The sequence below is a fragment of the Mesoplodon bidens genome (assembly GCF_964165515.1).
Source record: "Mesoplodon bidens genome assembly, chromosome: 3".
NCBI classification, from domain to species: Eukaryota; Metazoa; Chordata; class Mammalia; order Artiodactyla; family Ziphiidae; genus Mesoplodon; species Mesoplodon bidens.
In genome coordinates this window covers 174,575,509-174,589,628 of record NC_138178.1, presented here as the reverse complement: position 1 = coordinate 174,589,628, position 14,120 = coordinate 174,575,509, and the positions used below count along the sequence as shown (strand labels likewise).

At 59.4% G+C, this 14,120-nt stretch overlaps 1 protein-coding gene across 8 annotated transcripts in view; it reads left to right on the top strand.

Annotated features, from left to right (window-relative positions):
• Positions 1-14,120, top strand: part of BEGAIN (brain enriched guanylate kinase associated) — a gene marked incomplete at its 5' end in the record, with an annotated part of 45,310 nt that overhangs the window by 9,036 nt on the left and 22,154 nt on the right. For 5 of the 8 annotated variants that reach the window (XM_081228433.1, XM_081228432.1, XM_081228430.1 and 2 more), the window contains 2 exons: positions 7,453-7,476; positions 8,472-8,500. In XM_081228433.1, coding sequence (XP_081084559.1) covers positions 7,453-7,476; positions 8,472-8,500 — 53 coding nt within the window. Of the gene's footprint in view, positions 1-7,452; positions 7,477-8,471; positions 8,501-14,120 lie in introns of those variants that run through there. The other 3 variants (XM_081228431.1, XM_081228428.1, XM_081228426.1) reach the window with 1 other exon arrangement.

Here is a 14,120-nt window from a genome sequence, read left to right as displayed (position 1 = left end):
GGTCGTGCAGGGTGTCAGGATGGCGGCACCCCACCTCGCCGCTAGCCTTCATCCCAAACCACCTGTGTCCCCCGGGGCCAGGACGGGTCCTTATGGGCTGTTGAGGACCTTGTCCTGGCCTCAGGCTCGAGGTGGGACTGCAGGGCCAGGTGGTGGAGATCTCGCCCGAGCCCCTCCCAGAATGGCTGCCCTGCACGGAGGGGTTCTTTTAAAAACAAAATCCTGGGCGGTAGGAGAGAGCTGATGCTTGCCGAGCGCTTACCAGAGTTGTTCTAACTCTCCATCCCTGTGCACCCTCAGCGGGTGGTGTCATCCTTGCGCTCCGGAACTACTGCGTGCTGGGAGGCAACAGGCGAGGGGAGGTCACAGGAGGAGCCGGGGCTGGACACAGGCCGTCTCACCTCCCCCTCTGCACCTACGCTCCTCCACGTCACTCGCCTCCAATGACCTGACCTGCCTCTTTCTCCAGGGAGAGCCAGGGAGCAGCGTGGCTGGAGGGGAGCTCTGGGTATTTGAAGACCTCCAGCCCTTCCTCTGGGGTCCGCTGGGCCAAGCGCAGCCGGGGAGTTCTCAGCTCAGGGGGACTCAGCTCAAGGACCTGGGCAGGTTGCCCCCCCCACTCAGGGCCTCAGTTTCCCCGGCCGTGGAAAAGCGGTCACGGTCACGAGTTTTCTTTCGCCTTGTCACGGGGAAAGCATCCAGCAGGCACCCAATAAGATCGCGTCCCCGGCCTCCTCCACAAGGGCCTGGCGATCCGGGACCTCCCCACCCTCTGCTCTAGGCTCTGCACACCATGCAGACCTCAATCCAGGGACCACTGGGTCCGGGGGAGCCCCGTGATGCTCAGGCCTCTGGAAGATTCTGTCTGAAGGCAGCACAGGGCCTCGGGGACCTGTCGGGGTCCTGCAGCAGGTGCTGGGGGGCAGGGCTCTGTCCTGGGTCCCGGCCAGAATGTCCTTCCCAAGCAGCTGGTGTTGGCTCCTTGAAGCGGGAGGTGGGCATCAGCCCCCAACCCAGCCCAGCCCAGCGTTATATGTGGTCAGCTCCAGCCTCGCATCGAATACTCCAAACAGGCCAATGAGGGAGATACTAGGATCTGGCCCATTTCACAGACCAGGAACTGAGGCTCAGCGAGCAGAGCCCGTCAGGGTCCTGGCTGGGCTGTGCCCTGGCTCAGTGAACCCGGACAAGCCATATCCCCCAGTGTCTTCGTGTGTGTGGCAAGTGGAGGTGCCTGGCACACAACAGGAATCCCATCTCTGGGACGATGGTAGCCATGAAGGTGATGATGACGGCCCCTCTACCTAGCCTGGACAGGCTTGTGTCCTCGGAACAGTTCCCAGGGTGAAGGTGGAGCTTCGGGAAGGTAGGGAGACCCCGGGCTTCCAGGCAGCAGTCTGAAAGCCCTTTCTGGAGGACAGTGCCTGGAGTCGCACCGTCAGCCACTCCAGGGAGGAAGCGGCAAAGCAGGCAAGGGTGGGGGAAGGCCTCTGCCCCGTCTGGCTGCGTGGTCGTGGGGGACTCTGGTCTGACCCCTCACTGTCGAGCAAACAAGAAGCCACTGTGGAAGGTCTCCGGGACCTCCAGCCGTCACTGTCACAGACCTGGTACCAAGGCTCACTCGTACTACAGTGTGAATGGCTGAAGCCAGTTGTTTCCTGAGAACAAAACGGGCAGAAGAGAGCAGGAAGCACAGGCCGGGGTCAAGGAAGGAGAGGCGGGCTGGGGGCTCTGAAGTGGCCTTAGTGACGTTGTGACGAGACCCCAGATGCCAGGGCTGCGTTTGGATCCTGCCCGAGGGGCTTTCCCACCGTGAGCCCTCACGAGCAAGCCCCCTCCACCCTCTGGGCCTCAGGCTCCCCGTCTGTAGGGCCAGCTTAAGGTGTGATAGCGCCTCTCCCCAGCGGGGGACCCCCAAGGTGCCTCTGGAGGGGGCAGCTGCTTCCCTGCTCCCCAACTGTTGCCATGTGGGAATGTGGGCCGGAGTTGCCAGATCTTCCAAAATTTCAGTAGAAGCCAAAAATACGGATTTTAAAATGTAAACTCTCCCAATTTTTAAATGTTGGCTCAAACGTTTAAAAAAAAAAAATTAAAACCCTCTCGCAGGCCAAATACAACATGCCGGCGGGCCAGATTTAGCTCAGGAGGCCAGTTTGCTGCCGCGGGACGAGTCCATCTGTACCGGCGCACGGCTGGGAACCCGAGGCCCTGCCCAGGCCATGCAGAGAAGCGCAGGGCTTGGCTGGGGGGATGGGACGGGGCACCTCTCAGCCCGCAGCGAGGGCCTCCAGAATCCCCAGGGGAAGGACATTCTAGGCCCCATCTGGGGACAGCCCCAAGCCAAGGTACGGGTTCAAGTCCCCAACTTGCTGAGTGACCTTGGGCCAGCGCTCGCCCCTTTCCCGTCCATCTGTGCTCACCTTGGTATTCCGACTAAGGTATCAGGGGATGACCCACTGTGTGCCCAGAGCAGCGAGCTCTGCGGGGGATGCTGAGGGACCCGAGGCCAGCTTCTCACCCATGACACAGTCTGTGACACCGCCTCTCCCCCCCACCTCCCCGCCTGCCCCTTCTGAGTCCCCTGGGCTGGCCCCGCCCCCTCTCTGAACCCTCACCTGGCAGAGCCCCTCCTCTTCACCATCTACGCTCACTCCCTTGTCGACCTCATCCAGTTTCGGAGCCTAAGTGCTGTCTCCATGCTGGCCCCTCCCAGATTCACATCTCCTGGACCCTCCTCCGAACTCCAAACCCAAGTGCCCACCCTCTTGTCCGTATCCCAGCTGGGATGTCTGGACCTGAATCCGGATCTTCTCCCCAGCCCCCTTCAAGCTGCTCTGGCCAAAACCCATGGCCTCATCCTTGGCGATTCTTCCTTCCACCCCCTCCTCTAGTCTGTCAGGGCATCTGAGCGCCTCTCCCGCCTCCACCCTGGTCCCCACTGGATTTGTATAGGTGCCTGCGGCTGGACTCCTCGGGCCCTGCCCTCACCCCTCAGTGCGTCCTCCGCACAGCAGCCCGAGGGGCCCCCACTCTGTTCAGCTCTGTCGGGGCTTCCAACCCACTCAAGATAGAAGCCAAGGCCCTGACGATGGCCCACGAGGCCCCCAACTCAACCTCTGCTCCCCACTGGTGACCGGACGCTCCCTGAACTCAGGGCAGGAGGGGCACTGCACTGATGCCCCGGCTAACCTGCCTCCCCGCTGTGGGAATATCAGCACCGTGAGAGCAGAGAAGGTCCTCTAGTTTAGTCTGTTCACTGCTGAGTCCCCTAGAGCAGGGCACACAGTGAATGTTTGTTGAATGAATGCAAGAAGGCAAGGAGTGATGTAAAACCTCTTAGAAGAGGGTCCACCCTCAGTGGTGACGTCAGAAGTCCGGCTCAGGAGTGGCTGCAGCCCTTCACCAGCCCTGTCCCCGAGACAGGCCCATACACATACTTGGCCACCGTGTCACTCACAGCGTCCTTTGAAGATCTTCCATCCTCCCTAGATGAGGGATTGAGCTCAGAGAGGTTGAGGGTTTTGCCCCAGTTCACATAGCTGCGTAGGAAGCCCAAGTCTCCGTCAGTGGGAGGTGGGTGGCCGCTGCCTGGGCCACATCTGGGATTTGGTTCCCCCCCTCATCTCTGCCCTCTGTACTCTTCGGCTCATTTCCTCCCCTTGAGAAGAGGGTGAGGGAACAGGATCAGGAAGAAACCAAGGAAGCTGGAGCTCAGAGTAGATCTAAGGAGGGCCCAGAGGACCCATCACAGGCCCTGAGGGAGGGCAGGGACTCGCCCAGGGTCACAGGGTGAGTCGGAGGCAGAGGGGAGGCCTCAGCGCCCAGCAGACCCCTCCCCGACCTGGATCTGCTTTCTTTCTCGCGACAGTTTCCGGGAACCACAAGATTTGGGTGGGAAAGGGCAGCAATACACCCGGGCCAGATGGTCCAGTAGAGGATTCACACATCTGCTCGTGGGGGCCAGTGCGGGACTGACCCCCATCAGCAGAGGGGTTCCCTCTGTTCCCTCTGCAGGGCTCTGTGCAGGTGTGTGTGTGCCGGGTACCAAGCGGACTCAGGTGCCCCCTAACGTGGGGGTGGGCTTGGGGGAGGGGGACGACGGGTGAGTGACAGGGGCCATGAGAGCAGACCAGAGGCTTCTCGAGGTGGAGAGCAGATGCCACTGGCTGGGGATTAAGAGCAATTGCATTCATTCAGGTGTCACCAACTGCTCATCAGAGGCCTCTGCGACGGGCCCTAGGGATGGAGACACCGTGGCTGAAGCAGAGGCGCCCTGCTGTCAGGGGTGTCTCTTGTAGTGCAGGTGCAGGGGCGGGGGCAGGCAAATGGACAAAGAGGGTGAGTCCAAAGGGACAGGGCGTGATGAGAAACCATTTGGTGGGAGAGAGGAGCTACTTTAGGTGGGTAGTCAGAGAAGGAAAGATCCAGGCAGAGGGAGGAAGTGCAAAGGCCCTGAGGCAGGAGTGAGCTGGGTGAGCTTGGGACCAGCAAAGTGGCCAGTGTGGCCAATGTGTGCCAAGTGAAGGGCAGGTGGTGGGGGTGTGGTCAGAGGGTTAGGCCAGGCCCAGTCGGTATTTACCAACCCCTCGTTGAGGCTTGACTTGTGACGCAGAGTTGCCTCCCTCCATTGCCCCTTGGGAGCACCTACTATGTGCATCAGTCACATGCCCAGGTGCCACTGGGAGGATGGCAGCTTGGGAAGCTGGACCCAACCCTCCACGCTTCTGCACCCAACCTGCAGGGGTTTGCCTCTTGGAGCCTCTGTTTTTGCATCTGTAAAATGGGGGTTGTAAGACCCACCTCGCAAGTCACCATGGGGATTAAATAGGATTGATTTCCTTAACAGGGCCAAAATCTGTGCTGGCTATACAGCAGGCAACTAAAGGGTGGAGGGGCCTGTCTCTGGCCCTCCGGAAGCTCAGAGTCTCTCAGGGAATAGGGAAAGGAGGGAGGTGGTGGGGCTGTGGTGGTCGGCAGGGAGCTCAGAATATGGCTCAGGGTGAAGGAGGGTGAGCATTCGGGGTGGCAGGGACCAGCACCAGCAAAGACACAGAAGGAAGAGGTGGCAGGTGGGCTGAGGCAGGGATGCATGGTGTGGTCCAGTTTAGCCAACAACTGGGGCTTGTGTGATGCTTGTGTGAAATAAAGATGGCCGCTGGGCTGGACCATCCAGAGGGGCTGGAGCACCTAGAAGAGACAAGAGGAGAGTTTAGGGCAGACAGTGACAATGTCACAGGTGTGTCGCAGGAATAGGCATGGGGCTGTGAGTATGGGGTGAACCAGAGGGACAGCGGCCAGGGCAGGGATGGACTCTCCCTCTGAGGGCACCCAGAGTGCCAGCCTGTGTTCCTACCTGTAACAGGAGAGCACTGGGACCCCACTTGCCTGTGGGTCCCTGGAGGGGCCAGATGGGGCCTTGAGGCTACTTCCTGCTCCATCATTTCACACTGGGGACCCTAGACATCTCAAGGTCCCTCATAGTCATGGTCCCCACCAGCCCCTGCCCCCCTCCTATAATGGAGGCACTACCTCTGGCCTGAGACCCAGGCAGTGCCCCCATTCTCCTCCACCCAGCCCAACAGGCAGGCCTCAGCTAACCTCAGGTGACTCAGGGCAAGCCACTTTATGCTCTGGCCCAGGTTTCCTCATCCAAAAGAGGGGCATCTCAGGAATATCCCCAAGTCTTGTGATTATGAATTGCAGAGTCAAGACTCAAACGTGGTTCTTTGGCCCCAACACCAAGACCATTGCCAAAGGCATAGCCCCTCCGCTTGGGGCCAGCCACACACAGCTGTGACTGCTCTTTGCACATACACCCAGAGCTTCACGCACAACTCCCACCCCCTGGGTGAGGTGCTGGGCTAGCCCTGGGACACAGCTGGGAAAGACACAGGCTCTGCCCCAGGGAGTACAGAACTGGTGTGGAGGCCAAACCCAACTACTCCGCTGGGCCTCCATCATGGAGGGCTGACTGGAGGAAGTGGCCTTTAAGGGTGAGGGCAGTGGTGACCACACAGGCACTGGGTCTGGGGAGACTGCATGGTAGGATCAGAGCCAGGCTTCAGGGTCTAGATTAGCAGAGTGAAGGGAGGGGCTGCTGAGGGGCTGGGGCTGGACCCCCTCCCACCCCACCCCCTGCCACCAGGGCGACTCAGCAGCCTCTCCTAGAGTCCCTTCTTGGGGGAGAAATTCCTGGACAAGGCTTTTAGAAGAGCTGAAACATTCCATCTAAATAATAAATGCGAGATTTTTATAATTAAATTTTAATACATTCTTAGTAATCTTAGACAAACTCCCTGGCAGGTCATTCACTGTGAGTGACTGAGGCAACTGGAGACACTGAGGGGCGTCCCCAGCCTTTGGGTGGAAAAGGTCTCTGAGGAATGGGGTCCAGGCCCAGCTGGGCTCTGTCTCTGAGCTTCACTCTCCTCATCTGTAAAATGGGAGTGACTGCGTCCCTGAGGAAGAGCCGGACAGTGTGGTGAACGCAGGGCTGCTGGGCGGCGGTGTCCTTATGATCTCTGCCAGTGTGCTGTGAGTGGACACTCCCGGGAGGCGAGCCGCGGTTTCATTTCTCCACCATTAGCCCCCGAGGGCAGGGCTCACCTCATTTGCTGCCGTCTCCGAACCCCAAGAACCAAGCCCAGAGCTAATGAATGAGCGAGGCACCGTGGGTGGATGATGGAACACTTGGACTTTGGGGCTTGGGGCTGACCCTCGCAATGCGGGGCTCCTCCCACCCTGCGTTGGCGGGGTGGAGGCCAGGCCTGCTGGGTGCTGAGGGTGCCCTGGTGAAGGGACAGGGCTCCTGCCTGGAGCTCACAGCCAGAAGGGAAGAGGCAGGAAAAGACACGCCAGAGAGGTGTAGGATTCAAGCATGCCTTGTCCGTGTTTATTGAGCGCCTGCTGTATGCTGGGATCTAGTGTGCTGAGCGCGGTGATGGGAACCTGGGAAAGGTGGGCCTGGGTACATAGGGGGCGTCGGGGAGATGCTGGCCAATCGGCCAGCTCTTTGCCTTGGGGGAGGAGGGTATATAGAGGGGTCTGGGCTCGTGGTCTCCGACAACTTTTAGAGCGTCGGGGATTGCGTCTGGCCGCCAGTCCAGACGCCTCGGGGATCCTTTCCTCTGGAATTCCTTCCCGCACCCCAGCCCCTCCGCAGTCCGCGATGCAAAAGGGCAGCAGAGCGCCTTGTCTTGCTCCCCCTGCCCCCAAGCCCAGCGCGCAGGTGAGGAAACTGAGGCCAGGGGAGTCGCGGGAGGGCCTGACCAGCACCCGGGGAATTGGTGGCCGAGCCTGGCGGAGGGCCCCCGGTCGGGCCTTCCAGCTCGGCGCTGGCGGCCGGGCTGCGCCCTCGCCCGGCGGGGCTGTGGGGAGGCGGCGTGGGGCCCCGACCGGAGCGGAGCGCGCTCCCGGCGGACGCGGCGGCGGCGCCCGGCGCGAGGGGCCGGGATGGGCAGCCATCAGTCTTCCCAGGTGTGTCGCGTGGTCCCTGGGCTCAGCTCCCCCTTCCCCCTTTAATGCCGGCCGTGGTACGGAAGGACGGGGAAAAGCCCCCGGGAGCGGCCTCTCCGGGCGATGGAGAGCCCTCCCCGCGCCCCCCGCTTCGCGCAGGAAGTGCGATCCCGCCCGGGCCGCTAGCGGTCTGGGTCGTTCGCCGGCGCCCGCTGGGTTAACGGCAGCCGGTGGGCCCCCTGTCCGGCCCTCGGAGGGGCTGCCCGGCTGCGCGGGGCTGGGCGGGGAGGGTCTCCAAGCCGCGCGCGGGCGGGTCTGCGCAAGCCCGGCGGGGAGCCCCGCTGGCGAACAGGGCGCGCAAGGGTTAATCCCTTGGGCCCGGGAGGGGCGAGCCAGGCCCGGACCCCAGAAGCTGAGGGCAGCAGGGTCCCTGATTGAGGAGTCTGAGGTCCCGACTGCTAGCACCCTCGGATCGTGTGCGTGTCAGGTTCTGCACTCCCATACGGCCCCCAATTGCCCGATTTGAACATTCTCCGACTCGGAGATTCAGCAATTCAGGGCTTGGCTTCCTCCGGGAGGGAGCGCGGGGCTGGAGGGGTTAATGGGCGGGGTGGGGCGTGGGGAGGTGTGCAGCGGGGACCGCGGCCGCCCGAGAGTTAACGCAGCCAGGCCGGGTCCCCTCTTTTTCAGGCAGGCGAGACTGGGATCGCCCCGGTCAGAGCGGTCCCGAGTCTCCGGGCCAGCCCCTTCCTCTCCCCGGGGGGCGTAACTCGGTGCGCGGCGGCCCGGGCGGGCTCACCTGTTACTCGGCTGAGGCCCCGCGCACCCACTGAGTCCCAGGGACGGCGGCCAGTGAGTGTGGGCTGGGGGCGCGCGGGCCGGACTTTCCAACAACCGAGCCGCGCGGGGGTGACCCGCCGCCGCGCCCGCCTGTGCCCGCGGTGCCCAGCTCCGCCCGGCGCGGCCGCGGAGCGCTCGCCTCCTGCCTGCTGACCCTCTCGTTTGGTTTCTCGCAGGCCTCTGCCGCAGACATGGAGAAACTCAGGTGAGTGGAGCGTCTTCCGTGCCGTGGCTCCCGGGGCCGGGGTCGGGGATGGGGGCGCTAGGGAGGGCGAGGGGAGAGGGCTGTGCCCGAGCGCATCTACGGCCCGCGGCCGCCCGGCGAGGCTGGCCGGGGCCGGTATGCGTGTGTGTGGTGCGTGTGTGTGGTGCGTGTGTGTGTACGCGCGCGCGCGGCTAGACCAAGGGGAGCCCCGCGCTGGGGGTCCTCGGCCGGGCCGGGGCCGATGCGGCTGGGGGTGGGAGTGTGCCACTCAGGGCCGGGTCGGCGCGCGCGCGGGTTTACGCGATACCCCGCGCCCTGACCTGGACTCTGGATTGTCCCCCGGGACCCTGCTCCTGCTGTTATGCATCAGTCCCCCGCGCCGGCCGGTCCCCCATCCCCCAGCTGACAGTTGCCAGTTCTGAGTTTTTAAGTTTCCACCTTTTGGGGGCAGGGGCAGGGGATGGAGTCCTCCCGGCGGGCCAGGCAGTCGCGTCTTGGAGCCATTTTAGGAGAATCCCGCGACGGCGTCTGGGGAGAGTCTCCCACGGCCTCCCTCCAGGTGCTAAACTTTGAGCCTTAAGGACTCCACTGGGCGCCCTTCTCGGCTGTCCCGGGATCAGTCGATTTGAATATTCACAACTTCCCTTGGGCGCCCTGACCCCCACTTTGGGAACACCCTCCTGTGTCTTCGTTCGGGAAGCTGAACCGAGGCCCAGCTCTGGCTGCTGGGTTTCAGAAAGATCCGCGGGGCCTGGAGGGTCTCTTGGCCCCCTCCTTCCCCCTCTTCCCCCCTCCCAAGGCCAGGATCAGCATCCCTGGGGAGGCAGCTCGGTAGCAGGTGCCCCCATTCCCCAAGGGGCAGGGACCCAGCAGAGCCCAGCTTGTTCCAGTGCAGGTCCACGGTCTAGGGGAGAGGGCCCTGGGGCCTTCCCAAGTGACCCTCAGTGCTGTGGATGAGTCATTCGGGAATGCCCAGGGGGACCCTGGGGACAGGTGGGCCCACACGGAGGCCCCAGACTGCACATGAGAGCAGGGCCATCTTCTGGCCACTGAGCTGGAGTGCTGCCCTCCCTTGTGGGTCCCACAGGACCAGAACCCATTTGTCTTGGGCTGGGAGGAGAAGTCCAGCCTCTTAGGTCGTAGGAGCTCAGACACAAAACCAAACGTCCATCAGCCAGGCCCACCTTGTCATGGTCAAGGTCCAGGTGGGGCTGATGAGGCCCAGGCAGCGGCAGCTCTGCCTCTGGCCACATAGATGAGCTCAGGCCTCTGACCTCAGGTCAGGACCCTCCTCTATACCCCCACCGGCTATCATCTCACCAGTACCCCCACTGGATGGGGCTCTCTGTGGAGGAGGCATCACTACTTAGCTGGGACTTGAAAAAAGATAGCTTTCATGGGGCACCTTGAGGCCAACCTGGTGGGGGGGGCCCTCTCTGGTCCTCTTTCCCTCTCTCTCCATGCCCAGCCAAGGCTCTTGAGCACCTATCCCTGTGCTCTGGGCAGTAGGGACAGAGACACGGCCCAGCCTGGCTGGAACACAGGTGGACAAGTGAGCCGGGTGCGCAGATCCACTATCTCAGCTGCTGAGGGCACCGAGCATCTCTTTGTTGGGTGGGCTGAGGGCTTCCCTGAGCGGAATCCTGAAGGCTGGTCGCAGTGGCCAGGGCCCAGGCTTCTTGGCTGCACTGAGGCATCGGAAGCAGAGCTCAGAAGCTGGTGGGATTGGGGTCCCGTGTGGCCAGGACACAGCATGGCCTCCCAGAATTGGGGAGCATCCTGCCTTCCTCTCCCTCTCACCCTATTAGTAGTTTCAGAGCGACCTCGAGGGCCTTTCCAGACTATTTCTTCCCAGCCAGTACTGGGGCTGCCCCTGTAGGGTTCTGCCCTGCATTTAGTGTCGGGGGTCCAGGACCAAGAGGCCCCAAGGGATGTAGGGGAAGTTGGTCAGCATGGCCTCCCATGGTGTAGGTCACAGGGTCCTCTGGCAAAGTCCTGATGCTCTCTGGGGCTCAGTTTCCTCATCTGTAAAGTGGGTACCCTGGGCACCCCCACCTTGCAGGGCTGTTGGGAGGATGACCTGAGATACTGGGGGTGACAGGCCTCACCTGGGACCTGGCCCACAGCAGGGGTCCAGGTAGAGGTTCACCGTGGGGCATCCGAACTGCACAACTATGCGTTCCCAGGCAGGAGAAGATTCATTTGTGGTCCAAGTGAAGGGGTCTTGGCTGTCCAGCAGGATGGCCCTGTGCCGGGGTCTCTCCTCCTGTCCCGGGGCCCGCATCGCAGGCTGGGCCTAGGAATCTGAATTGAGCTCCGAGAGGGCAGGCCCTTTGCCCCATCCAGCACTTGTCACACAACACACACACACACACCCGCAGTGCCCGGAACCACAAGGACTATGTCCTTGTGACCCTCAGTGGCTCCCTTTGTGAGCAGGTACCCAGCTGGGGCTCCCTCTGCCTGAGTCCCTCCCCTCGCCACCCACCCCATACTGCAGCCCCACTTCTGAGTCCCGAACTAGCTGTCACCTTCATGCCTCTCTGCCTTTCATGCCTCTCATGCTGTTACCTCTGCTCAGAATGCCCTTCCACCCACCTTCTTGTCCACATGACAGCCTAGTTATCCTCCTTGTCATCTTTTCTCTGTGGCTTTTGTGACTCTCTTATCCCTCACCCCCAGATGGGCTCATTCCCCCTCTGTGTACCAGGTCCTGCGCTGGCGCTGAGACAGGTCAGCCTTCCAGAACAGGGACCCAGGCCCAAAACACAGGCTCCCAGGGATCCCAGGTTGGAGACACTAGCCTGGGGAGTCAGAGAGGGCTTCCTGGAAGCAGGGACACTTGAGCCAAGGCTTAAAGAATGAATAGGAGTTTGCAAGGAGGACAGATAGGACGAGGCTTCCTAGAGGTGCAGAGTCCTGGGGGCCTGAGGAAGCAAGGCTGTGTTCAGGGAGGGGTGGGGAGTGGAGGTCGGTGGGGTGTCCTCTCCGCCCCGTAAGGAAGCCCCTGCAAGCAGAGCATGGGGTCCATTTCTCCAGCCCCAGATCTGGCCGCCTCTGCTCTGGCCTGACACATGCCCCCTGTCCCTCGCTCCCTCAGCTCTCCTGCCTCTGACTGCTTGAAAAACTCTTCCTGTGACACTCAAATATTTGCAGATATTAGCGAGTCCCAGCTGGCTGTCAGCATGCAGAGCCGCTGCACCGCTAATCCCCAAGTTAATCCCCTCCTCTGCCTTCGTCTGCCCTGGGTCCGCCTGCCTTCAGTCCCGCCGTGGGCACTTTGCTGCATGCCTTTCGGCAAGCCATTTCCTCTGTGGGAGCCTCAGTTCTCTCCTCTTGTCATAGAGCAAAGTGGGTCAGTCGCCTCACATGGCACCTGGGACACAGAAGGTGCCCAGGAAACCCAGAGCTATTCCTGTTCCAAGTCCACCCCTCCCCCCACAGTATAATTGTTCAAAGTTGTGAACTGTGATAGGCATCTAGAAAAAGTAATAAACATCTGTGCCGGTTAGAGGTTAACTTTAGGACGACCGCCACCCAGGTCAAGAAGTTGAATGCTGCCAACCTCCCAGGGACCAGCCCCCACCGAGACCCTTCCCCAGTCACAGCCCCCTCCTCCTCCCCCAGAAGTCTTCAGGATCCTGGCTTTTGTGATAAAGTGGTTGCTTGTTTTCTTCCCTATTTGGCCGCCCGGGAGCATCCCTAACTGACATAGTTTTGTTTTGCCGGGTCTGGAACTTCGCATACACGGTGTCTTTTAGCCTGTGCTTTCCAGGTTGGCTCTTTTTTTTTTCACCATAACATCATGTTTTCGAGAGGTGTCCTTAGAGCGCGTGGAGCTGCCCATTGCTGGCTGTCTTGGGGAATGGCGTTTGTGAGTGAAGTTATCTCTTTGTTCACTGATGGCCGTCCGGACGGGCGGCTTCCAGCCTGGACCATTGTGAATGAAACTGCTGTGACCATGCCTGTCCAGGTGCTGGGGAACACGTGCAGCCTTCCTGGGGTACCCCGTGCAGCCTTCCTGGGGTACCCCGGGGCGGCACTGCTGGGGCACAGGGCACGCCCACGGCCAGCTTTAGGAGATGAGGCCACACCCTCCCCGTGGCCCTGGGACTTCCTGTGTCTCCGCAGCCTCCCCGCACTGGGCTCTGTCAGGCCACACGCGGGGAGCTGCTCCTCCGGGTAGCGTTAATTGCATGGCCCTGGATTACTGCCCATTTGGGCTTCCTGTGTTTGTGACTTCTGTGTGTTTTTCCATCAGTTGTCCTATTGATTTGGAGCTCTTCAGCGAGCCCTTGTCAGTCACACGTGTGGCAAATGCACCTCCCGCTGGTTGCTTGCTTCTCACTCTTTCAATGGTCCTCTGATGAACAGAAGTTCTTAATTTTAATTCCGTTGAATTTCTCTTGAATCTTTTAGGCTTTTACTTTTTGATGAAAGCTTTTTGTGTCTTGTTTAAGAAACCCTTCTGACGTCATGAAGCTATTGAAAGTGATTTTCATGTATGGTTTTGAGGTTAGGTTCCTTTTGGTCGTTGTGCTTTGTGGGTTTTTGTTGCTGTTTGGTTTGGTTTTGGTTTTTGGTTTTGTGTATATGTGTTTTTTTGCTTTTTTGTGGTTTTTTGGGTTTTGTGGTTTTTTATTTTGGGTTTTTTAAATTGGTTTTGGGGATTTTTTTGTTTTTTGGGTTAAAAATTTTTTTGGTGTTTTGGCTTTTTTGTTTTCTGGGTTTTGTGGTTTTCTGGGTTTTGTGTTTCTAAATTTTTTTTGGTTTTGGGTTTTTTTTGTGTGTGTTTTGGGTTTGGGGTTTTTTAATTTTTTGAGAGGCTTTGAGTTTTGTATTTTGTGGAGTTTTGTTTTTTTTAGTTTTGGGGGTTTTTGGTTTTTTAATTTTTTTGTTTTTTTCTGGCTTTGCGGGTTTTTGGTTTTGTGTTTTTTTAATTTTTTTGTTTTTTTGTTTGGGTTTTTTGTTGTGTTTTTTGGGGTTTGTGTTTTTGGGGGTTTTGTGGGAGTTTGGGTTTTTTTTTGTTTTTTGGCTTTTTTTTGTTTGGGGGTTTGTTTTGTGTTTATTTGTTTTTTTAATTTTTTTGCTTTTTTAAAAATTTTTTTTCGGTTTTTCTTGTTTTGGGTGTTTTTTTTGCTTTTTGGGTTTTGTGGGGTTTTTAATTTGGGCCTTTTTGTTTGTTTAGTTTTTTGTTTTGTGTTTTTTTGGCTTTCGTGGGGGTTTGGGGTTTTTTGATTTTTGGCTTTTTTTTGTTGTTTGAGTTTTGTGGGTTTTCTGTGTGCTTTTTTTCACGCAGACGCCAAACGCTCAGGCCCATACTCTTGATTCATTCGTGTCACCCACGCGTGTTGCAGTGCTGCCTATACCAGATACCACTCGCTGTGCCGAGACACTGTGCCAAGTGCCAGGCTGATGCCCTGGAGGTCGCCCCAGAGATGCCAAATCGCACTGACCTCATTTCCAGAGGCTCTCCCTACCCACCCCCTCTAGCCACCAGGCTTCATGCCCCTCCTCAAGTCCATCAGACAGGCTCCTGCCCCAGGGCCTTTGCAGGCACATTTCCTTCTGCCTGGAATGTTCTTCCCCAGATATCCACGTGACTCCTTGCCTCCCCTCC